This window comes from Natrix helvetica, assembly GCF_964273705.1.
Source record: "Natrix helvetica genome assembly, chromosome: 14".
In the NCBI taxonomy this organism is placed as follows: Eukaryota; Metazoa; Chordata; class Lepidosauria; order Squamata; family Natricidae; genus Natrix; species Natrix helvetica.
Window position 1 is genome coordinate 11866904 of NC_138564.1, and position 25815 is coordinate 11892718.

General features: G+C 50.0%; 2 protein-coding genes across 6 annotated transcripts; one reads left to right on the plus strand and one right to left on the minus strand.

Moving 5' to 3' along the window:
* The first annotated feature begins 21 nt into the window (after positions 1–21).
* CCDC157 (coiled-coil domain containing 157) lies at positions 22–13470 on the plus strand. 5 transcript variants are annotated; one of them, XM_081966168.1, is made up of 11 exons: positions 22–64; positions 1945–2316; positions 3278–3449; positions 4674–5355; positions 6085–6162; positions 7461–7651; positions 7925–8101; positions 9131–9359; positions 11217–11356; positions 12331–12410; positions 13182–13470. In XM_081966168.1, exons 2-11 carry the CDS (start codon positions 2042–2044, stop codon positions 13447–13449), a joined length of 2292 nt encoding a protein of 763 aa, XP_081822294.1. In that variant the 5' UTR covers positions 22–64; positions 1945–2041; the 3' UTR covers positions 13450–13470. The 5 variants fall into 5 exon arrangements, 4 of the variants coding, with proteins under 4 accessions (XP_081822294.1, XP_081822293.1, XP_081822296.1 ...); XR_014176461.1 differs by lacking the exon at positions 22–64 and adding an exon at positions 313–412 and having other exon boundaries at positions 12294–12410; positions 13182–13251; XM_081966167.1 differs by lacking the exon at positions 22–64 and adding an exon at positions 313–412.
* A 1857-nt stretch (positions 13471–15327) lies between these two features.
* RNF215 (ring finger protein 215) lies at positions 15328–25097 on the minus strand. Its single transcript, XM_081966218.1, has 10 exons — positions 24650–25097; positions 23624–23752; positions 22858–22929; positions 22673–22758; positions 20126–20180; positions 19625–19729; positions 18598–18714; positions 17753–17890; positions 17236–17338; positions 15328–15471 (listed from the first exon to the last, which is right to left on the minus strand). The coding sequence occupies exons 1-10, from the start codon at positions 24839–24841 to the stop codon at positions 15458–15460; spliced, it is 1011 nt and encodes a 336-aa protein (XP_081822344.1). The 5' UTR covers positions 24842–25097; the 3' UTR covers positions 15328–15457.
* Positions 25098–25815: the final 718 nt, after the last annotated feature.

Consider the following 25815-nt stretch of genomic DNA (forward strand, 5'->3'; position numbering starts at 1 on the left):
CCTAGCAAGAAGCAGCGCGTGCGCACAATTTCTGGCCACGTCGAGCACCATAAAGATGCTACGGGTAGAGCAGTCCTTTTTTTTTTGCCAAATGCTTTCTGGGCCATTATTAAAGCTTTGTTAAAGGACAGATGAGAAAAAAGTGATTGGCCCAAGTCATCCAACTGGCTAAGGCAGGACAATAACTCACCGATTTCTACCTGATGCTTTAACCCAAAACTTGGCAACTTTAAGAGTTGTGGACTTCAACTCCCAGAATTCTCCAGCCAACTGGCTGGAGAATTCTGGGAGTTGAAGTCCACAACTCTTAAAGTTGCCAAGTTTGAAGACCTCTGCTTTAACCACTATACAGTGCCAAACTGGCTCTCTGCCCAAAGAGAGTTTTCTTGCAGACGTTTCATGACCCTACTAGGTAACATCATCAGTGCTCGAAGGGAGTGGGGGCAGAGAGGGGGAGGAGGAGGGGGACTTTGGGGGTCCTTGGTGCCCTCTGAGATTGCTTGGTTTTCTTGCAGGCGTTGCATGAACCCGGCTAGCAATTCCTTTCCTTGCATAACTTTCCAGCGCTTCTACGTCACTCGGGATTTCCCCCCTCCTCCTGCAGACGGGCGGGGCGGGGAGGCCCTGGGAGCCAGCGTTCCAAAGGGGCGGGGCCTCGAGCCTCGCGCGTGCGCCGGGAGAGGCTCCCCGCGGTTGCCATGGCAGCGGAAGCCTGCGCGGCGCCTGGCGAGAGCCGGCGGCTGGGGCTGCTTATTCGGCAAGTGGGTCTTTCCTCTCCCCCCCTCCCCGTGAGCCCCCTCCCCAGCCTTTTAATTGGGAGGGGGGTCTCTGGGAGGCGGGGAGCCCATGAGCCTCGGCTGCTCTGGAGGGGGTGGGTTGGGGGGGATGTTCTGTGGCAATGGGGAAGAGTGCCTCTGGGCATGGGCAGAGTGCCTTTTGCTTTCTCGCTCAACACACCACATGGGGGGGGCAGTTTGGCCTAGTGGTTAAAGCACCAGCTAAAAAGCAGGGGGCTGCGAGTTCCAGTTCTCCTTTTAGGCAGGAATGCCAGCTGGGTGACTTCAGGTCCCATTCTCTCACAGCCGTGGCCCGCCTTGCAGGGTTGTTTTGGGGAGGAGGAGGAGGTGGTGGAAGGGGTGTCCTGTATGTTCTCTACCTATAAAGCCATAAAGGTAGATCAAAAATGTGAAGAAATCCTAATTAGGCACAGACAATGATCTCGCCACACTTCTAGGAGAACGTTTTTTTGAAAATATTGATATTGATTTATATGCTGCCCCACTTCCAAGCTTGGTGATATTGAGTGGGATGGTAGTTGTCACGGAGCTGCAGAAGCCAAGATAACGTTTCTTTAGAATAGAAAATATAGAATAGAAATAGAACAGAACTAGAATGAAATAGAAATATAGAATAGAATAAAATGAAATACAATAGAATAGGGATATAGGATAGGATAGAATGGGATAGAACTCTTTATTGGACAAGTGTGATTGGACACACAAGGAATTTACAATACAATACAATAGCAGAGTTGGAAGGGACCTTGGTGGTCTTCTAGTCCAACCCCCTGCCTAGGCAGGAAATCCTATACCATTTCAGACAAATGGTTATCCAATATCTTCTTCAAATCTTCCAGTGTTGGGGCATTCACAACTTCTGGAGGCAGTGTCTTTGGTGCATATGCTCTCATAAATAAAGTTTATAAAGAGCTTTATTACGGTGGGTTTCCCAGTTGCCCAACCGAATTGGGCATTTTTGCCTACCTATCGAGTTGCTTCCCAAAGACCCCGGATAGGCAGGCGTGGGTTTGTTTGGGGGGGGGGGGGGTTAAACGTTTGCAGGGTGTCTTGGGTAAAAACTGCCTTTTGCAGTTGATGAAATGCGCACCGGTGCTTTATTCTTCCCTTAGCTTCCCCTCTCAGTTGGCTTTTCCTGTGCTTTCAGGTAAGCGATTTTCATGCCAGGGTCTTACCTGAGCCGCTTCCCTCCAGAAACATCCGTCTGAGGACTCAAAACAGCCCTTTTTTTTCTTACGGCTCAAATGACACCTGGGGAGGGGGACAGCATCATGGTGAGTATGTTGGTTAACCAGAACTGCATGGAAAGCTTGCGGAAGGATATCACGGACCTCCAAGGGACGGTCATCAGCGTATTCTCCCACGCTGGAGCGGTGCGTTTTCCTTCCTGGAAATTCCCCAATAAGGTATCCTGCGACTTGGACTTGGTGTCTTTGATGGGACAATATGACTTCGTGGAGAATGACCCTGAGTTCACGCAGCATTCGCACGTCGTTCTTCTGGAACTAGTGATCGACAGGTAAGGTTAACATCGGAAGTTCTCCCGACTTTTGCCTATTCTTCTTTGGGGCTAAAGCCCCCAGGGAGAGTCTCGCTTCTGGGTAAACACGGGTGGGATTCAATTGGAGAGATTCTTTGGGGAGCTGATGTTTCCTTTGAGGATGACGGCTGGAGGCCTGGTGGGTTGGCTTCCTACCGTTTTCTTTTTAAATATTCCTTAGCTGAATCTTAAGCCACCTAGAGTAATTTGGAGCCAGGCAATATCCAGTTGAACAAATGCAATATCCACAAAAGCCAATCCTAAATTGCATCAACAGAGGGATGGAATCGAGATCACGTGAAGGGTTAATACCACTTTATAATCCCTTGGGAAGGCCACACTTGGAAACCTGCATCCAGTTTTGGTTGCCACGATGTAAAAAAGATGCTGAGACTCTAGAAAGTGTGCAGAGAAGAGCAACAAAGAGGCTTAGGAGACTTGAGGCTAAAACATATGAAGAACGGTTGCAGGAATTGGGTATCTCTAGTTTAATGAAAAGAAGGACTAGGGGAGACAGGATAGCAGTCTTCCGATATCTCAGGGGATGCCCCAAAGAAGAGGGAGTCAAGCTATTCTCCAAAGCACCCGAGGGTAGAACAAGAAGCAATGGGTGGAAACTAACCAAGGAGAGAAGCAACTTAGAACTAAGGAGGAATTGAAACAACTGGCCTCCAGAAGTTGTGAAGCTCCAACACTGGGCATTTTAAAGAAGATGTTGGATATCTATTTGTCTAAAGTGGTGTAGGGTTTCCTGCCTAAGCAGGGGGGCTGGCTGCCCCAAAGAAGAGGGAGTCAAACTATGCTCCAAAGCACCTGAAGGCCAGACAAGGAACTCTTTCATTCCCTATAGGAGGGGCCATTCATCGTCCACCCACGGTCTTACTCCCAAATCGACCCATGTTCCTTAGCTGTTTCCTTTTGTGTCCCCCCCCCCACAAAGGCTTCTGCTGCTGCTCCAGAGTTTCACGGGATACACGGAGAACCTCCTCAGCGAAGAGGCTGTGCCCCCCTCGCGGCCGGTAGGACCCTCCATGTCTATTGGGCTGACCGTGAGGAAGTACTGGAACAGCATGTTGAAACTGGGCGCCCTTTATCAACAGCTGGTGGCCGAGGTAGGCAAAGGTCCATCTGCTCCAATGCAGCCAGAGGTATATATTTGTTTCCTTCCGTGGAGGGCCTTCCCCAGACTCCAGGACTGGCCCAGGTTCCTCCCCAACCTCCTCAATGTCCAAATCTCCTGCCAGCTCCACTGGCTGCTGGCGGGCCACAACATTGTGCAAAAGCTAAGGCAAAAACGAAAACCATCTGATGGGTGAGGGTAACAGGCAGATTTGGTTTTCAGGTGGATTGTTGATGCCAGCTGTTTGGCACTTTCAAGTGCTGGACAGAGCAGCAAAAAAAAAATTTTTTTTCTAATAATCTGCTTCAATATTCCGAAGTTGTTTGGTCCACTCTTTCCCCCCCTCCTTTTCCTTTGTTGTTTTCCCTTGCCCCCTTCCTCAAATTTCATTCTGAGTGATTTTAGGCCAAGTGGTGTGTCAACCTTCACATCGCACTGCAGGGGGGAATTTATTAGTGTGTCTGTGTGTAATCCTAGTGGAGAAGCATTTAAATTATGAGCCAGCCGTGGGCAGCAGCTGCCAAAAAAGCCAACACAGTTCTAGGCTGCATTAACAGAGGGATAGAATCAAAATCATGTGAAGTGTTAATACCACTTTATAAGGCCTTGGTAAGGCCACACTTGGAATACGGCATTCAGTTTTGGTTGCCAGGATGTAGAAAAGATGTGGAGACTCTAGAAAGAGTGCAGAGAAGAGCAACCAAGATGATTAGGGGACTGGAGACTAAAACATATGAAGAACAGTTGCAGGAACTGGGTACGTCTAGTTTAATGAAAAGAAGGACTAGGAGAGACGTGATTGCAGTGTTCCAATATTCTCAGGGGATGCTACAAAGAAGAGGGAGTCAAACTATTCTCCAAAGCACCTGAGGGCAGGACAAGAAGCAACAGGTAGAAACTAATCAAGGAGAGAATTAAGGAGAAATTTCCTGACAGTTAGAACAATTAATCAGAGGAACAGAAGTTGTCTCCAGAAGTTGTGAATGCTCCATCCCTGGAAGTCTTTAAGATGTTGGATATCCATTTGTCTGAAACGGTATACGGTTTCCTGCCTAGGCAGGGGGTTGGACTAGAAGACCTCCAAGGTCCCTTCCAACTCTGCTGTTGTATTGTATTGTACATACGTACTTACTTATACATATATTTGTTAATGCATCCCAGGTGAAGTAATAATTTGTACTAAGATTCCTTTCCCCTCCCCCCCTTTTGTGCCTAGAAAAAATATAGCAAAGATGCTTCTAATCTAAAAAATTCCTTCCGGGTCACCAACGCGGAGAACGAACGTTTGAAAAGCGGGTCTACCGAGTCGGATGTGACGTTGCCCATCTTCCAGTCCCCGTTAACGTCTTCCGCCGGCAGCCGGCTGCTGGACCACCCCCTTAGCGCCCGCTCGGATCCTTCGGTTAACGTGCTTGGCCGGAGTGTCCACTCCCAGACCATCGAGAGCGCCCTGGTGCCCTGCGACGCGTGCGAGAGCACCCAGGCCAGCCTGCAGGAAGTGGGCAAGGCCATCATCGACCTCTGCGGCACCCTGAACATCTCGTCCTCCCTGGGCAAGTTCCTGAAGATGGTGGAGGAGAGACTGGGAGGCAAGCTGCTCACGGCCATGGATGTGGGCTACTGGGCCACCGAGCAGAGCAAGGACCTTTCCCGCGTCAGCAAGCATATCCAGATGCTGATGGGGCTCATCAATCCTCTGAAAGGAGAACTGGAGGAGTTTGAGAAGCAGAAGAACGAGCTGAAGAAGCAGCTGGAGAGCCTGGACGGTTGCCTGCAGGAGGAGAAAGAAGCCAAGAGGCAGCAGAGGGAAGAGACGGAGCAGCTCTTACAGAAAAAGGAGAGGGAAAGCCAGCAACTGATGGCCAAGCTGCAGAAGGCCAAGGAGGACCTCGGAAACCGTGAATATCTCCCTAGTCTCTTTCCTTGAGATGCCAGCTTAGGTCGGGCAGGCTTTGGTAGGTCAGCGGTTCATCCGTTTTTGGCTCTCGCAGAATGAGCCAGAGAAGAATCCTGGCCCGCTCAAGGTCGACTCGGCCTTCCGTCCTTCCGAGGTCGGTAAAATGAGGAGCCCCAGATTGTTGGGGGCAAGAGGCTGACTCTGTAAGCCGCTTACAGAGGGCTGGAAAGTACTGTGAAGCGGTATATAAGTCTAAGGGCTATTGCTATGCCCTTCCTTCTTTCCTTCCTTCCTTCCTTCTCAGATTGTTGGGGGCAAGAGGCTGACTCTGTAAGCCGCTTAGAGAGGGCTGAAGTCTAAGTGCTATTGCTATGCCCTTCCTTCCTTCCTTCCTTCCTTCCTTCCTTCCTTCCTTCCTTCCTTCCTTCCTTCCTTCCTTCTCAGATTGTTGGGGGAAAGAGGCTGACTCTGTAAACCGCTTAGAGATGGCTGGAAAGCACTGTGAAGCGGTATATAAGTTTAAGTGCTATTGCTTTGCCCTTCCTTCCTTCCTTCCTTCCTTCCTTCCTTCCTTCCTTCCTTCTCAGATTGTTGGGGGCAAGAGGCTGACTCTGTAAGCCACTTAGACAGGGCTGGAAAGAACTGTGAAGCAGTATATAAGTCTAAGGGCTATTGCCCTTCCTTCCTTCCTTCCTTCCCCCTAAAGAGTCCTTCCTGTGGCTTCTTCCAGGAGCTGTTTCTCTGGAGTTGAGTCTGTCCACCTTGAAAGAAAAGCTCCAGGTACAGGAAAGCACCATCCAGGAACTGGGTAAGAAAAAAATGGCACACTGAATTTAGACGGGTGTTTCTAGCTGAAAAGAGTGGCTCAGCGGCTAAGACGCTGAGCTTGTCGATCAGACAGGTCGGCAGTTCGGTGGTTTGAATCCCCAGCGCCGTGTGATGGAGTGAGCTCCCATTACTCATCCCAGCTTCTGCCAACCTAGCAGTTTGAAAGCACGTAAAAAATGCAAGTAGAAAAACAGGAGCCACCTTTGGCGGGAAGAGAACAGCATTCCGTGCGCCTTCGCCGTTGAGTCATGCCCGCCACATGACCACGGAGACGTCTTCGGACAGCGCTGGCTCTTCGGCTTTGAAACGGAGATGAGCACCGCCCCCTAGAGTAAGGAACGATGAGCACATATGCGCATAGGGAACCTTTACCTTCTAGTTGAACAATTAACTCATTTTTAGCACCCTCGTAATTTTGAACAGCCACTAAACAGGGCAGTCGTTCAGCCAGGACCATCTTATGTGTCTCTTCATGTCTTGGTGCTGTCATTGCTTTGTGGTCCTCGCCTTACGACCACAACTGAGCCCAAAATTTCTGTGGCTAAGGAGACAGTTGTTAAATGAATCGCTTTTACTAATGTTAGTAAAAAGGTTTGGTTAACGTGAATATGGCTTCCCCAGTGACTTTGCATGTTTGGAGATCACAAAAGGGGATCACCGGATCCCAAGACACTGCAACGGTCATTAATAGGAGGCAGATGCCAAGCCTCTGAATTTTGATCCCAGCGGTCATGGGGAAAACATATGCACCAGTGCATATAAACATATAAAACGATGAACGGTTGCGGGAACTGGGCATGGCTGGTCTAGTGAAGAGAAGGACCAGGGGAGACAGGAGAGCATCTTTCAATATTTGAAGGGCTCCCACAAAGAGGAGGGGGTCAAGCTATTCTCCAAAGCACCCAAAGTCCAGATAAGGAATAATAGATGGAAACTGACCAAGGAGAGATTCAACCTGGAAATAAGGAGGAATTTCCTGACAGTGAGAACAATCAACCCATGGAACAGAAGTTGCCTTCGGAAGTTGTGGGAGCTTCATCACTGGAGGCTTTCAAGAAGAGACTGGACTGCCCTCGGTCAGAAACAGCATAGGGTCTCCTGCTTGGGTGAGGTGGCGGGGGGGTTGGACTAGATGACCTACAACGTCCCTTCCCACTCTGTTATTCTGAGGCTAAAACACATGCAGGAAAAGGCTTCAGGAGCCAGCCACCCCCCTCAGTTTTTTCCACCACCACCACCACCACCACCCAGGCTCCTGAGCATTTGTGCTTTTCACAGAACAGGCCCGAAAGGATCTGCAAGAGGAGATGGAGTCCAAGATGGTGGACAAGGGTGAAGTTGACCGGCGGGAGGAGCAGCTGAAGGCCCTGGGCAGCCAGCTGGAGAGGGTGGAGCAGCAGCTGGCCTGGACCAATCTGGAGCTCAACAAAGAGAGGGCCAAAGGGGACAGCATGCTCCAGCACCAGGAGGTGAGGGGGGGGCAGCGGTGGGGCGGAGAGGCTAACCAAGGAGGTGGGGTGTCCTTCCCCTTCTCTCCCCCCCCCCCCCCGGAAACTGCAAATTGAACTGGGAAATGGAAGAAAGAATGAGAAGCCACTTCTGCCTTCGTGCCAAGAAAAGTAGGGGATGAAGACAGCTTGCGGGAGGGTTAACTCTGTGAAAAGCTGACCGATTGAAGGTTGGCATTTTACTGGCATTTCAGTCCCATAATTTCCCCCTTCCATCTCTCTCTCTCCCGGCAGTCACTCCAGGTCAAGCAACAGAATCTGATGCAGCAGCTGGACAGCCTGGACCAAGAATGCGAGCAGCTTAAGACCACGGTGGCCGATACAGAAGATGACCGCCAGATGATGAGAGAGAGACTGAAGGAGATCCAGGAAGAGAAATGGGAGATGCAAAACCAGCTAGAGGCCCAGAAGGTCTGGGGAAAGGCAGTGGGGTAGGAACTGTGGTTGTAAGTTGGGGGTTATACCAGTACCGCAGGCTAACTCTGCCGACTGCCAGGAGTTCGATCCTGAGCAATTCAAGGTGGCCTCTGCCTTCCATCCTCCCAGGGTCGGTAAAACAAGGGCCCAGATTGTTGGGGGCCATAGGCTGACTTTGTAAACCAATTAGAGAGGGCTGTAAAACAGCATGAAGCGATATATAAGTTCTAAGTGCTATTGCTATTGTTTTGCTCTTCCTTTTCCCTTTCCTACCTTCCTTCTTTCCTTCCTTCTTTTCTTCCTTCCTTCCCTCCCAGTGGTTAGAAGGCAGTATTGCAGGCTAATTCTGCCCACTGCCGAGAGTTCGATCACGATCCGCTCAAGGTTGGTTCAGCCTACCTTCCTTCCCTCCCAGTGGTTAGAAGGTAGTATTGCAGGCTAATTCTGCCCTCTGCCGAGAGTTCGATCACGATCCACTCAAGGTTGGTTCAGCCTTCCTTCCTTCCTTCCTTCCTTCCCAGTGGTTAGAAGGCAGTATTGCAGGTTAATTCTGCCCACTGCCGAGAGTTCGGTCACAACCCGCTCAAGGTTGGCTCAGCCTTCCTTCCTTCCTTCCCTCCCAGTGGTTAGAAGGCAGTATTGCAGGCTAATTCTGCCCACTGTCGAGAGTTCAATCACGATCCACTCAAGGTTGGTTCAGCCTTCCTTCCTTCCCTCCCAGTGGCTAGAAGGCAGTATTGCAGGCTAATTCTGCCCACTGCTGAGAGTTCGATCATGACCAGCTCAAGGTTGGCTCAGCCTTCCCTCCTTCGGAGGTTGGTAAAACGGAGACCCAGATTGTTCCGGGGGGCACGGGTGTGTGGGTGTGTGTGGGCATAAGCCGACGCTGTAAACCGCTGAGAAAATGCTGCAGAGCATTCTGAAGCGGTCTGCGAGTCTAAACGGTCTCATTCTTGCGCTTGCACTTTTCCTCCCTTTCGCTCGCTCATTCTGAGGCCAGGCTTAGTTTCCGTCTCCCCGTAGGAGCTCTGCTGTAGAATTCAGAAAGCTTGCAAGGTGACGTGCACCGCTCTCTCCACCCAGAAGCTCACGGAGAAACTGAAGCAGGAGAAGCAAGGGTTGGAGCAGTCTGCCTCCGAACTGCAGAGGACCATCTCCGAGCTGGGGGAGCTGATCCACGAGATGAAGGAGAAGGAGAAACTCTTGGTTTTCTTCCCTGATCTTCACATTCCCGTGGAGACCCAGTTTGAAAGTAAGTTTCCCTCCCCCCGGTGGGAGAGCCCCCCCCTGAATCGACGTGCCGATTAAGCGCCGTGAATGTGAACTCCCCACCACCACCACCAAAGTTTGCCCCCCATGAGGTTACTGTATTTTTCGGAGAATAAGACGCTCCAAAGTATAAGACGCACCTAGCTTTTGGGGTGGAAAACAAGGGGAAAAACAATCTGCCTCTGCCTCCCAGCAATTTGCCTCCTTGCAGCAAACAGCAAACAGCACAGACAATATACACTGTTTGTAGTGTTACATTTCAGGCTATACTGGTACTGATGCTGTTAAGATGGATGCGGCTTTCTGGAAGTATACGTTATTCTCTGCTCTTTAAAAGAAGATGCAATAGCACTGCGCCTCTCTTCAAATCAAGCATTTATTTTATAAAAGCTTCTTCATCTTATTAAGCTGCCTAGAACAATAATAAAGCTGTCTTTAAAAAACAAGTCCAATAAATTGAACGTTCTATAGGCATTTATAGTTATCGACTTACATCATTGCAGCAAACAGCCTGTTTCAGTTTAGCCTGGTTAGCACAAGAAAAAAAAAATCTGCCTCTGCCTCCCAGCAATTTGCCTCCTTGCAGCAAACAGCAAGTTTCACTTTCAATTTCAATAGGGGCCTCCTGATAATCAGCTTGTTTCAGGCTGCAGGGATTCCCATAGCCTATTGCTGTCTCCGCAAGCTCCATTTCCTCCGTTTGCTGCAAGGAGGCAGAGGCCAAAGGGTGGGGGCCGGTGGGTGCTCAGAGCTACATCCAGTGTATAAGACGCACCCAAATTTTCACCCTTTTTTAAGGGGGGGAAGGAGGAGAAAGTGCGTCTTATACTCCGAAAAATAGGGTAATCTGGGTGAGCAAAAGCACATTCTTTGATTTCACAACGTCTAGACAGATTGAGCCATGGTTTCAATTAGGAAGATGGGACCATCCTTGACCAGGTAAAGGTTCCTCTCGCACATGCCTGCTAGTCGTTCCCGGCTCTAGGGGGCGGTGCTCATCTCTGTTCCAAAGCCGAATACCATCAATATTAAACTGAGCCTGCTCAGATGCTGAAGGACAGCATGGAAGCCAAGTGGAGAGAGTGGAAGGGAGGAGGGGAGAGGAAAGGAGAGGAAGAGATGGGGATAGGAGAGAAGGAAGCAGAGGTGAGGAAAAGAGGGGACAGAGAGAAGGAGCGGAAAGAGGAAGGGGAAGTAGAGAAGAGAGATGTTAGAGGGAAGGAAGGAGGTAGGGAGGAGGAGAGAGGGAGAGCAGGTAGGGCTGTTGTGGAGCATGGTATAATATGCCTGCTTTCCATAAAGCAGAAGAGCACATGAAGAGTTATTGTGGCTAGATGGTGAGAGGAATTGATATAATATTGGCTAATACATAATAGTGTTTGTTAAGATGTAATGGCATACTTATGGATACTTATATGAAAATAAAAATTTCAAAAACTATTTGCGGGGCGGGGGGGGGGAGCCGAAGAGCCAGCGCTGCCCGAAGACGTCTCCGTGGTCATGTGGCCGGCATGACTCAATGCCAAAGGCGCATAGAGCGCTGTTCCCTTCCCACCAAAGGTGGTTCCTATTTTTCTACTTGCATTTTTGACCTGCTTTCGAACTGCTAAGGCTGGCAGAAGCTGGGACACGTCACGGGAGCTCGTTCCTTTACGTGGCGCTGGGGATTCGAACCGCCGACAATTCTGATCGACAAGCTCAGCGTCTTAAGCCACTGAGCCCCCGCCACCCCCACCCACAAGGCCTTGCACCACCCATCCCGTTTCGAGCGCAGCCCTTCCAAATACTCCGTTCCTTCCATTCTGGCACGGATCCCCAACCTGGTTTTAATTCTTTGCAGTCTCCGGGGACGTGACGGAGGACATGGGCAAACAGCTGCAGGCCAACAACATCCGCATCAGCGTTCTGGAGGAAGAGAATTCCCGTCTCCGGAACGCGATCTCCAAAATCAAAGAGCCGCCCCAGCAGGAGACGCAGAAGGTAGGTGGACGGGGCAGAGGGGAAGGGGCAGTCCAAAGGCAGCAGGCGTCATCAGCCACTTGGCCAGCAGCAGGGGTCGTGAGAAAAGACCAGCGGTCCCAACTCTATCCTATTTCAGAGAAGTGGCCGTCCACTCTCTTCTTTAAGAGCTTCCACAACTTCTGGAGGCAAGCTGTTCCGCTGGCCTCACCAAACATGCCAAGGGAGACGTGCCATGCCCCGTTCCAACTCCTCTTCCTCCTCCTCTGAACCGGGCTTCTGTTCTGACCGAGGCTTCTTCCCAAGAGCCTGAAGCAAACTCCTGGTCCTGATAAAAACCCCTTTTATGAATTGGCTGTGAATTCTGCTCCTTCTCATCCAGCAAAGTCTTTCGAGGGAGGATTTACGGTCACAGACCTCATCTGGCTTGGAGAACTGCCAGGCCGATATCTGTAAAACGTGACAAGGAGCCTCGGAGAGTCACGAACCAATTAAGCGAACTAATGTTCTCCTGCAAACTCCACTCCCCTGTCGCTCCTCTTTTATTCCCTCTGGGAGGGGCCATTCATCGTCCACCTGTGGCTTTACTCCCAAGTCAACTCCTGTTCTTTAGCTGTTCCCTTCATCTGGCAACTCTGTGCATGCACACACTGGGAACAGGCTCCAGCTGTTCTTCTGCCTCACAGATGTACAACTCCAAAGGCAGCTGGCAACTGTCCGACGGCCTTGCCCCCCTCTCTACCTCCGACACAGAGCCCTCATCCGAGCCTTCCCCAGACTCCAGGACTGGCCCAGGTTCCTCCCCAACCCTCCTCACTGTCTGAATCTGCTGCCAGCTGCACTGGTGGGCCACAACAACTCCGATGGGGCCCCAACAGTGTTCTCCATCCTGACCCAGTAACGTCCGTCTGCACTCCTCGGATAGCGTCAACAGCAGTGCCTTCCTTCCGTCTCTTAGGATACGGACGCCTAACAGGGAATTCCTCTCTCCGTAGTTTCTTCTTCCAACCCAGCTGTGGATTCGGTCTGCTGAAAAACCGGGCTCTCACGACACTGCGATGCCGCCTCCCATGGGGTGAGTGGGCTGGGCCCCAAAGGGATCGGTATGGGAGATGGGTCCCGTGTGATTGGACAGGCAAGGAATTTGTCTCTGGTGAATAAGCTCTCAGTGCACATAAGGAGAACAAAATACATTCATCAAGAATTAAAAGATATAACACTTTGTGATAGTCATAGGTCACTAATAAGCTATCAAATCACACTAGGAAACAAAACAATATAAATTGAAAGATATAAGCAACATGGTTATAGTCACAAGTGGGGAGAGAGATAGATACTAGGAAGGAAGAAAAGAAGAATAGTAATACAGTCTTAGTAAATTATTGACAGTGTTGTGGGAATTAGTTGTTTAGCAGAGTGATGGCGTTTGGGAAAAAACTCACCTTGTGTCTAGTTGTCTTGGTGGGCAGTTCTGTACAGTGTCGTTTTGAGGGTAGGAGTTGGAACAATTTATGTCCAGGATGCAAGGGATCTGTAGATATTTTCCCAGCTCTCTTTTTGACTCGTGCAGTGTGCAGGTCCTCAATGGAAGGCAGGTTGTCAGCCATTGCTTTTTCTGCAGTTCTGATTCTCCTCTGAAGTCCGTGTCTGTCTTGTTGGGTTTCAGAGCCAAACTAGACAGTTATGGAGGTGCAGATGAGAGACTCAATCGTTCCTCTGTAGAACAGAATCAGCAGCTCCTTGGGCAGGTTGAGCTTCCTGAGTTGGTGCAGGAAGAACATTCTTGGTTGTGCTGTTTATTTTTATTTTTTTGAAGCACTGCCTTCTCCCATGGCTCCTTTCGCAGGTTCCCTGCCGCGCCCGGCTTTCAGGGACAGGTTTCCAGGCCTCCGACGAACAGCAGCAGCAGTGCCGCTGGAAGCGCCTCGCGACACAGGCCTCCAAACCACCCTGCCCCCCATTGGACCTCCAGCAACCAGCTGCCCAAGACCCCCCTGGGCCCTGCTCCGTTCAACCTTTTCTACAAGGAGGCGATCAACAGCCCTTACGCCCAGGCCAAAGGGAGAGGGCGCCTGCCCCCACCAGGATACTGTACCCGCAACCACCAGAAATAAAAGAGAAGCACGCTCAAGGAGGACTCCAGGAGTGTCACTCTGTGTGTGTGTGTGTGTGTGTGTGTGTGTGTGTGAAGAGGTGCAGGGCAAGGGGACGGTAGGAGGGGGAACCCAAGGCTGGGTGATAACCCTGGCACAGGGCTTAGAAAACTCCTGCCGTTCCCGGTCCTCAGCTTAAACCTAGTTATAAACTTTGTGATGGGGACTTCTCTGCCTTGGCTTTCACTCTTTAACTAGGTTGTAAGGAAGGAAGGTAAAGAGCACGATAAAGAGGAAGGAAGGAAGGAAGGAAGGAAGGAAGGAAGGAAGGAAGGAAGGAAGGAAGGAAGGAAGGAAGGAAGGAAAAAAGGAGCATGAGAAAGGGGGATGGAGGGAAGGAAGGAAGGTGTCAGGCCTGCAGCCTTCTAGAGAGCATGATAAAGAGGAAGGAGGAGCATGAGAAAAAAGGAGGGGGAAGGAAGGAAGGAACAGGGACGGATGGAGGGAAGGAAGGAAGGTGTCAGGCCTGCAGCCATCTAAAAAGCACGAGGAAGGAAGGAAGGAAGGAAGGAAAAGAGAAGCATGAGAAGGGAGGGATGGAGGGAGGGGAGGAAGGAAGGTAAAGAGGAGTATGATAAAAAGGAAGGAAGAAAATAACAGGAAGGAAGGTAAAGAGCATGAAAAAGGGGGAAGGAAAGAAGGAAGGAAAAGAGCATGGGAAAGAAGGAAGGGAAGGACAGTAAAGAGGAGCACAATACAGGAAGGAAGTCCGGGGGGGGGGCAGAGTCGGGGTCTGGATCGAGGCCTCTGTGTTCCAGCATAAGTCTTCCCCCTGGTTTCCTTTGCAGCTTTCAAGGGCTTCCCATGGGAAGTTGGGTGGAAGTTGGCAAGTTTCCAGGATGGTGCAGCCGGCCTTCCAGCCCCCCCAAAATGCAACACAAACGTCGCCCTCCCCCACGCATGCGCCTTCCCCCCCTCCCCACACGCACTGCAGAGACCTAAAGACCCGCAGAGAAGGGCATGGCGTGCCACCTGCGGCATGCGTGCCATAGGTTCGCCATCACGGGTACAGGGTCTCTTACTTGAGCAGGGGGTTGGACTAGAAGACCTCCAAGGTCCCTTCCAACTCTGCAATTCTATAAAAGAGGAGGAAATGTCCGGACGAGGGAAGAATAGATCAAGAAAAAGGACCAGTAGCACCTGGTTTTAGTTTGCTAGAATTATTTTAATTAGGACAAGGGATTTTTATATATATTTTGTTGGGAGGTATATATATGTATATGTATATATATACACCTCCCAACAAAGTCTGGAATATCTCAGCTTTTTCCGAGACGTCGTCCCAAGACCCCCACAACTCTTGCCCAAATAAGTTAGTATAAATAAAGAAGCAAAGTTCAAACCTCCATCCCCTCCCACCCCATCCGGCTGAATCTCGTTTTTTTCCCCCCTTTGCAAATCGTCACTAAAAAGGGGACAGTTGAAAACCTCACGTCGTGTCGGCCATCGTCTTCGTCCCTCCATGAGACGAGGACACCCAGGTGGGTTTCCCCCGAAGGTCAGGTTCACCCCAGCTCGGAATCCACGCTGCACAAAAATGTCCGGAGAACACACGCACACCAATAAGGGCACGGATTTCAGTCCGGAGTGGTGTTGGTGGTGGCAGGAGAGAATGCACGAACAAGGCCGACGGAAGAGAGGAACGTCTTATTTACACCTACGGCTGTCGTTCCTTGTCCTGGCGGGGCTCCGGAGCAGCGGCTTCTCTGGTCGAAACAAGCCCAGAGACCACCTAAAACCCAAGGGCAGCGTTTCCCTCAAACGTGGCCGCTTCTTAAGACGGGTGGACTTCAACTCCCAGAATTCTGGTTTGAGAGATGGCTGGGGGAATTCTGGGAGTTGAAGTCCACCCGTCTTAAGAAGCGGCCACGTTTGAGGGGAAAAAAAGCATTGCTCTCTAGAGAATGGCTTCTTGGGGAGATGCGCTCTTCCCTTGGGAGTGCAAGAAGAACAGGTTTTGCTACCTTTCTCAGCAACAGTTTCCTGAAAGGAAGACAAATAATAATAAAGGGGAGGGGAGGGGGAAAGGACATTTATTTCTTGCTAGAAGGGCAAGAAAACCCTTCTAGGGTTGGCCAGAAAAGGTGTCCATCTGTCTGGTCATTGGCCAGACATCTGTCTGGTCCTTTTCTGTCCCACTCCATCCCCACAAATCCCAGTTCCCTTTATTGCTGAATTTACCCCTGGATCGACCACCTAAAGCAGGGATGGAGAACCTTTTCGGCACCGAGTGGTGTCCTTGCCGGCCACAACCTGGAAGAGGAGCTGCCCAGAGGGCATGTGCGGTCCAGAAAATGAATTTCTGGTTTCTGGCGTGCCAGCTACCCTTCCGGTCACTGGCACCCATGCGCTCGCGATGATCAGCAGGCCGGCGCACATCAGCACGCCAGGAAACGGAAGGCCAGCTCTTCCAGTTTCTGGCACGGCCGCACGCACGAAGGCTAGCTGATCGTCGTGCGTGCATGCGTGCCAGAAACCCAGAAGAGGAACGGGAGACGCCACGCACGCCAGGCAACGTGGCTCCGCGTGGCACTTCGGGCAGGTGTGGTATAGGGTCACCATCACCGACTTAAAGCAATTTCAGGATGCAAGATTGATAGAAAAGAGCTTCAAAAACTGGAGCCAGGCGCAAAGGTTTTCTTGGGAACGTGCAGAGTGCCAGCTGAGCCAGCCGTTGCACATCTGGCTGCGGCGCCTGCCACTTCCAGACCAACTCCAGGCACCTCCACAGCTGTACTCTGGGGCAGAGTTGAAGTCCATGCCTCTTAAAATTACCCAGGTTAAAAACACAAACAAACTGGGAAACGAGGAAATATTGGAGTAAAATAAGAATTTGGTTACAGGCCTTCAAATCCAATTTAAACCGGAGATGTTTTTGCTAGGGATAATTAGAGGAACGTTTACAAAGGAGATCAATTATATCATAATTCATATACTGACAGCAAGAATAGCATATGCCCCAAATTGGAAAACATACCCTCCGAAAACATGATAATTTAAAAAAAAAACCAATGGTACTGCGCAGAAATTGCAAAATTAACTCTCAAACTGCAAGATGAAGAAGAAAAAGAATGCTACACAGGTATGGGACAAATGGTATCGGGGGTTAGAACGGAAGTAGAATATTGATACGTGCAAATATTTGGAGTTATAAAGGTAAAGAGGAAATTGCAAATGAAAAGCGAATGGAAAGTAAGTAAGATGCTAAACAAAAGGGGATATATATTGTGTGTGTGTGTGTGTGTGTGTTGTATTTGTGCCGATAAATAACACAAATACATATATATATATGGCATACCAGGGGTTGTAACACAAATACATACCTATTTCCCTGGCCTAGCTGATAAGGAAGAGAGCCTGTGGCTTAGTGACAATTACATCAGCCGAATATACAATACAGCCCTGGTTCGATTCCCAGTAAGGGTATGGCTAGCTGATGAGACCTAAATAGGTTGAAATAGATCTATACTATATCGATGTCTTAGGAAGGGGAAGAACGGGTGTTGAATTTGGTTTTTTCTATTTTGTTTTGTCAAAACTTTAATAAATTACGTATTAAAAAAACAAAAGAACAACATAAAAAAACCCACGAAAGCCAACCTTTCTCGCGCATCTGACCAATTCAATATATCAATGTTCTCATTCCGCTTCTGCCACTGAATTTTGGAAAGAAAGGCTCAGAAAGCACGAGGGCTGGGGGCTGGGCAGCTGCCTCTACCACCACTAACCCCCCAACCAGGCTCTTACCGAGAACGTTGTGTTTACAGAGAGGGCAAGTCTGTTGCAGGAGAAGCCAGGGGTCGACGCATTCCCGGTGAAATTCGTGCAGGCAGGGCAGCACCCGGAGACACTGTTGGGCAAGTCAAGAGCTACTCAGGTGTGGCAGGAGGGAGGGGCCGGGTGTCCCACCTGCATTCTTCCCCCCCCACTTGAGAAGAGTTGGTAGAGGAAAGACCGGAAGTACCTTAGCGCGACAGAAAGGGAAAAAAAGGTGAGCTCTGAAGAGTCTCAACGTAAATTCTGTCGGACAAACCGAAGCCGATGATTCTTTTGCACCAGAACTTTTCCAGAGGAAAAGTGATGAAGGAGATGCGTACTCCACAAGGGAGCCCCGTTGCGGAGTACTGTGACTAGGTCGTGAGTCACTTTTCCCCCCAGCCTCGCCGCAAACTTCGAATGAACGTTTTGCAAGTCGAAAATCTGCAGAAGCCTTTAGAAGCAAAGGACAGGAACCAGACACAGCCAGATTCATCCCGAGTCTCACCTGATTCTTTTGAAACTGGTCCAGGCAGATGGCACAGCTGTCAATCTCGTGTGCCCAGCTGTGGGGCGCCCTGCCCGGATGGTAACGCCGGGTTTTCAAAGCCAGCAGTTTCTGGGCCATGTGTTGCTTGAGATCCAGCTGCAAGGGGGAAGATTAGCATTAGGCCCACCGATGCCATCCTCACTCTGCAAGGATGGACTACAGAATACAATACAATGCAATAGCAGAGTTGGAAGGGACCTTGGAGGTCTTCTAGCCCAACCCCCTGCCTAGGCAGGTAACCCTATACCATTTCAGACAAATGGCTACCCAACATCATCTTAAAAACTTCCAGTGTTTGGGAATTCACAACTTCTGGAGGCAAGTTGTTCCACTGATTAATTGTTCTGTCAGGAAATTTCTCCTCAGTTCTAAGTTGCTTCTCTCCTGGATTAGTTTCCACCCATTGCTTCTTGTTCTGCCCTCAGGTGCCTTGGAGAATAGCTTGACCTCCTCTTCTTTGGGGCAGCCCTTGAGATATTGGAAGACTGCTATCATGTCTCCCCTAGCCCTTCTTTTCATTAAACTAGACCTACCCAGACCTACCCAATTTATTTTTATAATTATAATGTACACTGAAAATGTCATTTAATTTCATTGTACGAGGTGCAACGACAATCAACTAAACTAAACTAAACTGAACTGAACTGAACCCAACCCAATCCCAACCCAACCACAATCCAACCCTCAACCCCAACCCACCCCAACACCCAACACAGCCCACCCCACCCCACCCCCAACACAACACAACCCAACCCCAACCCCAACTAAACTCAAGCTACACCCGAGGCTGAGAGGAGGCCCACCTCAGATTCTCGGTCCAACTGACTGTGCCGGGATTGTCGTTGTGCCTGCACAATCACACCTGTGCACAGGATCAACGCGATGAGCAGGATGGCGTTCCAGAGCTGCTGGAGGTATTTCTGCCAACAGAGACCCACCCCAAAGGGTAACACACATTACTCTTGAGGAGAGAGAGAGAGAGAGAGAGAGAGAGAGAGAGAGAGAGAGAGAGAGAGAGAGAGGAGAGGGAGAGGGAGAGGGAGAGGGAGCAGTGGAAATCTATGGGCCAGTCCTCGGGACGGAAAAGCCATCATTGCTAGCAAAACTCCACCCTAGCTCTGGGGATAAAAGGCAGGAAGCGGAGATGAATAGATATGGCAGACAACTATTCATCTCCCTGCCGGATGGACTTGTTACCCTGCGGTGAGAGAGAAACCTTTTGCCGGAGCTGCCGACATTTCTAATAAAGGAATGTTACTTTTACTTTCTTGTGTTTGGGGAACTGGATCAAAATAGAACTACTTTACAAACTGGGCAGCCATGTAAATCTACTATAGTTATCCTCAACTTACAGCCATTTATTTAGTGACCGTTCAAAATTACAACGGCAGTGGGGAAAAAATGGGGCTGATGGCCGATCCTCGCACTTATGACCGTTGTCGCACCCTCTGGTCTGGCGATCCAAATTCGGGCCTTTGGCAACTATTTGCAATGGTTTGCAGGATCCTGAAATCACGCGATTGTCGTTTGTGATTTTTCCCAGCCGGCTTCCAACACAAACAAAACCGATGAGGCAAGCCGGATTCGCTTAACGGCCGGCGGGTTCACTGAAGAACCGCTTGCGATTTGCTTAACGGCGGCGGCAACCGTTGGTTGCAAAACTGAACGCAGCTCCCTGCCTTGCTTAGCAAGGGGGGGGATTCTGTTTAAGTGGAGGCCCACCTGTCTTCCGCTATTGTTACCTGTGGCCTCCGGAACGTTCTCCTCACGGCCCGCAGGGACCTGTCAATCAACACATTTCCAACAGAACTTCTGGCTCCTTTCACCAACCTGAACCTTGGAGCTGTTTTCGCCCATGCAGATAACGCCCTGCCACTCGCCATACATGCCACCCCGCGAGAGGCCACACGTTGACCAGAGAGTCAGGGTCACCCCCTTGAAAGAGAAAAAAAAAAGGGGGGGGGGCGGACAACTGAGCGATAAGGAGACAATGAAAGGGTTCAAAACTACCCAACAAACCAGAAATAGCAGTGATTTACAGAACAATAAGAGCTGGAAGGGACCTGATCTCTGGAACTTAAAATATATTATCCGCTTAGCTTTCGTTAGCCTCTGCTAACATCGCCAAGAGTTATAAAAACTACCATTGAGGAGATATCTGCCTTTATACATCATCGATCAATTTGGCCATAGGCCCGCCTCCCCCCTGTAATTAGCGCTGTCGTTTTTTGCTTCAGACATGTTAATCGGACGTTAAGCTAAGCCTCCATCGATTCGTCTTCCCTGCCCAGGCCAGTACCACACCTCTGCCTGCCCATGCCAGCCACATACCATGTTCTCCAGCAGCCCTGCTTGGTATGTGATCTTCGCTGTGGCCCGGAGACCTCTGCAAAAAAAAAAAAAAAAGAGGGAGAGAGAAGAATGAATAACAGAGTTGGAAGGGACCTTGGAGGTCTTCTAGTCCAACCCCCTGCTCAAGCAGGAGACCCTAAACCATTCCAGGTAAACGGCTGTCCAGTCTCTTCTTAAAAGCCTCCAGTGACGGAGCAACCACAACTTCTGGTGGCAAGTAGTTCCATGGGTTAATTGTTCTTACTGACAGGAAGTTTCTCCTTAGTTCTAGGTCGCTTCTCTCCTTGATTAGTTTCCATCCATTGCTTCTAGTTTGACTCCCTCTTCTTTGTGGCAACCCCTGAGATATCGGAAGACTGCTATCATGTCTCCCCTGGTCCTTAAAGGTTTCACCTTTAACATAAAAGTTAGCCAAGGAGATTTTGCTCCCAATTGTGGCCACAAAGGGAAGACTGACCTGCATATCAAGTGTTTTCAAACTTTATTAAGTCTTGTGGACTTCAACTCCCAGAATTCCATAGTCAGCCATGCTGGCTGGGGAATTCTGGGAGGGGTTTTTTGGGTCAAGTTTTTAATTTTATATTGTTTATATACATCTATTCGTGAATGATTTGGATGAGGGAATAAATGGGGAACTCATCAAATTTGCAGATGATACCAAGCTGGCAGGAATAGCCAACACTCCAGAAGATAGGCTTAAGATACAGAAGGATCTTGACAAACTTGAACATTGGGCACTATCTAATAAAATGAAATTCAATGGTGAAAAGAGTAAGGTTCTACATTTAGGCAACAAAAACGGAATGCACAGGTACAGTATAGGTGATACCTTACTCAGTAGTAGTAACTGTGAAAGGGATCTTGGAGTCCTAGTGGACAACCATTTAAATATGAGCCAGCAGTGTGCAGCAGCTGCCAAAAAAGCCAACACAGTTCTAGGCTGCATCAACAGAGGGATAGAATCAAGATCACGTGAAGTGTTAATACCACTTTATAATGCCTTGGTAAGGCCACACTTGGAATACGGCATTCAGTTCTGGTCGCCACGATGTAAAAAAGATGTGGAGACTCTAGAAAGAGTGCAGAGAAGAGCAACAAAGATGATTAGGGGACTGGAGACTAAAACATATGAAGAACGGTTGCAGGAACTGGGTATGTTTAGCTTAAGAGAAAGAAGGACTAGGGGAGACATGATAGCATTATTCCAATATCTCAGGGGTTGCCACAAAGAAGAGGGAGTCAAACTATTCTCCAAAGCACCTGAGGGTAGAACAAGAAGCAATGGGTGGAAACTAATCAAGGAGAGAAGCAACTTAGAACTGAGGAGAAATTTCCTGACAGTGAGAACAATTAATCAGTGGAACAGCTTGCCTCCAGAAGTTGTGAATGCCCCAACACTGGAAGTCTTTAAGAAGATGTTGGATAGCTATTTGTCTGAAACGGTATAGGGTTTCCTGCCTAGGCAGGGGGTTGGACTAGAAGACCTCCAAGGTCCCTTCCAACTCTACTATTGTATTGTATTGTATTGAATGGTGTGATACCTGAGTATCATACATTTCAATAAAAATAGACGTAGCATTATTACTCATTACATTTCATTTTCATTGTTTCATATTATTTACACATATCTTTTACTACCACTCTTCTAAATCTCCTTCTTACTCTTTCATATATATTACTTAATAATATATTAGGATCGGAAAGAACATGAATAGATGTATGAGAATGAATGCATCTATTAGAAGATGTATTAATACACCTATTAGAATGTGTATTCTATTAAAGAATTAAGTTTTAATTGAAAATTAAGAGTTTGAATGATGGCATTAGGAAAAAAAACATGAAATACATATATTTTAAATGCTTTGAACGATTGTGATTGGTACCAGATGTGTATATTATGATATTGAATAATGAATAAATGAATGAATGAAAGACAGACAAACAGACAGACAGAAAGGAAGAAAAGAAAGAGAAAGAAAGAAAAATACAGAAAGACAGACAGATGGAAAGGAAGGAAGGAAGGAAAGAGAAAGAAAGAAAAAGCAAGACAGAAAGAAAGAAAGAAACTTTACACTTATACCAGAAGTGTATATTATGATAATGAATAATGAAAGAAAGAAAGAGAGAAAGAAAGAAAGAAAATAAGTAAGTCTGTCTGGAACTTTAATATAAACAGAGGTGAAGAGCTAAATAACGGAAACATGAATAACAAAACAGATGGAAGATGGGGAACAGAAAATAAATGGTATTATCACGTTTTTGAACATAATAGTGACAGGAGGGGAGGGAAAATTAAAATCGAAATAAGACAGGAATTCTGGGAGTTGAAGTCCGTAAGTCTTACTTGTTGCCAAGTTCCGAGATCTCTGCTGTTTATAAGTCAGGTATGTTGGGATTTTTTTTGAAGAAACGTGCTCTGAGGCTTATTTTTTAACGCAAACAGATTTTCAGAAGCCTAAGCAAAAATTAAATCTTCACCCACAGCCTCCTGTCCTTCTCCCACCCGGTACCCAGCCAGCTCACCGCAGCAGCGCCCCGAGGAGTTTGGTCACGTTTTCCGAAGTCTGGACTATAACCACGGGCTTTGAAAGGACCTGGGAGACGTCCAGCTGTAGAAGGGAGAAGGCAAGGAAAAGCCCATCAGTGGGGAAATGAGGGTAGGGGGGTCCCATCGCCTCTCCGGCATCCTCAAGAGCATCCATACCTACCTCTCGGATTCGGTTCTGGTTCAGGGCAAGGATGAGCAGGGCTGAAGCCCCCAAAACTAGGGCCCGTTTCATCTGCAGGAAGGAAAACCCACCAAGGAATTAGGAAGCAGGAACAGGGTCTATCCCACTTGCTTCCTGGGACTCAGGAAGTATTCTGACCTGGACTTCCCGAGAGCAGGAAGCCAACTCCTGGTCCCAACAAAAAATTGACTGTGAATTCTGCTCATTCACCTCCAGCAAAGTCTTTCCAGGGAGGATTTACAGTCACAGACCTTATCTGTCTTGGAGAGCTGCCAGGCTGATATCTGCAGAACTTGGCAAGGAGTCTCGGAGAGTCACAAACCAATTAAGCGAACTAATGGTCTCCTGCAAACTCCACTCCCCTGTCGCTCCTCTTTTATTCCCTCTGGGAGGGGACATTTATCCTCCACCTGTAGTCTTACTCCCAAGCCGACCCCTGTTCTTTAGCTCTTCCCTTCGTCTGGCAACTCTGCGCATGGGAACAGGCTCCAGCTGTTCTTCTGCCCCACTGACGTCTGCCTCCGAAGGCAGCTGATAACTGTCAGATGGCTCTGGCCCCCTCTCTGCCTCCGACACAGAGCCCTCATCCGAGCCTTCCCAAGACTCCAGGACTGGCCCAGGTTCCTCCCCAACCCTCCTCACTGTCTGAATCTGCTGCTAGCTCCGTGGGCCGCTGGCAGGCCACAACAGGAGGTATCGCGAGAGAAACAAGCAGGTGGAACTCAGGTGAAGAGGAAAGATGCACCTTGTCGACCACAGTGCTGGCGAAAGACTCCTCTTTGTGGCGCTTGGGGGTCTCTGCTTCTTCCTCCTCCACCGGAACCACGCCAATCCAGGTGTCCTCATGGTCCAGCCTGGGCTCAGTGTCATTCACCTGGGAAAAAAGGGACGGAAGACAACCTGAGCCGAGTTTGCTTCCCGGAACTTGCCTTCCAGCGCCTGCTCTTCAACCATCTGGAACGTGACATCGTACGCATCGGGGAGTTTGTTTGCACAGGTAGGCCTCACCTTAACGAACACATTGGGGAGCAGAATTGCCCTGGCTAAGTTAGGCGGTCGTTAAGGGAAGCGCCTTAATCATGGCAGTGAAGTTCTTAAGGGAACCTGGCTTCCTCCATGGTCCAGTGGGAAGGTAGCATGACCCCCACCCCCACCCCCGGGGATGCTGCCACTGTCGTAAGTACAAGGTAGTCCTCGAGTTACGGCCACCATTGAGGCCACCATTTATATTGCGGAGTGAAACGTGTCCAGAGTCGGCCTCGGGCTTACCTGCCCGTCTAGCCCTCCCCCATCTCTAGAGCACTAAGAACCCCCTCCCCAAAAAGCCCTTCTCCCATCCAGTGCAGAAGAACGTTGACCCCACCCTCTGGCCCCTAGCCTTACATCCCCCTCCCCAAAAAGCCCTTCTCCCATGCAGTTTAGGAGGTTGACACCCCCCCTCTGCCCCATACCCAAACAGCCCCTCTCCCACGCAGTTTAGGTTGACCCCCTTTCTCCCCTCCATCCTTAGAGCCCCCTCCCCAAACAGACTCTCTCCCACGCAGTTTAGAAGGTTCACCCTTCCTCTGCCCCCCATCCCAAGAACACCAAAAGCCCCCTCCCCAAACAGCCCTCCCCATGCGGTTCAAAAGAAGGTTGACCCTTCCTCTGCCCCCCCTCCCTACAACTCCCGCCCCAAACAGCCCCTCCCTCACGCAGTTTAAAAGGTTGAACCTCCTCTGCCCCCCCCTCCTCCTTACTGCCCCCTCCCCAAACAGCCCCGCTTTCTCACCAGCACCAGGCTGCCCCGCACGGCCGCCGCCGCCTGCAGCTCCAAGCCGGGCCGGCCCAGCAACGCTCCCTGCAAGGTGCAGCCGCCGCCCCGGCCGGGCAGCGTCACCTCCACCTGCGCCGCTGCGGAGGGAGAAGCGGCGGTCGCCGCCAGCAGCAACAGCAGCCCCGCCAGCAGCCCCGGCCGAGCCATCGCCTCCGCCGCCGCCACGCGCCGCAGCCCCAACCGCCGCCCTCGGGCCGCCCCTCCGCCGGCTGATCGCCCGCCCGCCCCGGCCTGCCTGCCTGCCTTCCGCCCGGCTGCAGCCGCCTCCGCTGCCTGCCGAGCCCGGACGGGGTGAGGCTTGGCTGCCCCGCGCTGCTCGCTAAGCCGCCTCTTAGCCGGGGTTTGTTGCAAAGGTGCATCCGTTGATATGCACGGGAAAGGGGCTAAACCATGGTTTGCATGGAGGCTCTGCGCCCGCTAAGCCGCCTCTTAACCGGGGTTTGTTGGAGAGGGGCTAAACCATGCTTTGCATGGGGGCTCCGCTCCCATTAAGCCGCCTCTTAACCGGGGTTTGTTGCAGAGATGCATGCGAAGGAGAGGGGCTAAGCCATGGTTTGCATAGGGAGTCTGCTCCCATTAAGGCGCCTGTTAACTGGGGTTTCTTGGAGAGGGGCTAAACCATGGTTTACATGGGGGCTCCGCTCTCCCTGAGCCGCCTCTTAACCGGGGTTTGTTGGAGAGGTGCATCAGTTGCACACACAAGAAGGGGACTAAGCCATGGTTTGCTTTTGTGACATGCAGACTCTGCTCCCATTAAACCTCCTCTTGGCTGGGGTTTGTTGGAGAAATACACCTACCCCTTGCTTTGGACGCCGGACATGGGGTAGCTTGCTCCCATTAAACCGCCTTTTAGCCAGGGTTTGTTGCAGAGGGGCGCCCGCTGCATGCCCAGGAGAGGAGCTAAACCACGTTACGGTCTGCTTCAGTAACTGGACCCCCCCCCCCCAATATTAATCCGGCATTATTGATGAAGGATAACAATCCTGGTTTGAAAGTGTGGATGACGACGAGAGGGATAGGCAGAGACAAGGGAGTCCTCTACTTATAACCAGCGGACGTCACAAATAGTAATCAAAGTTGACCCTGGGTCATTGCAAGCATCGGACATCTACGCCAGTTGC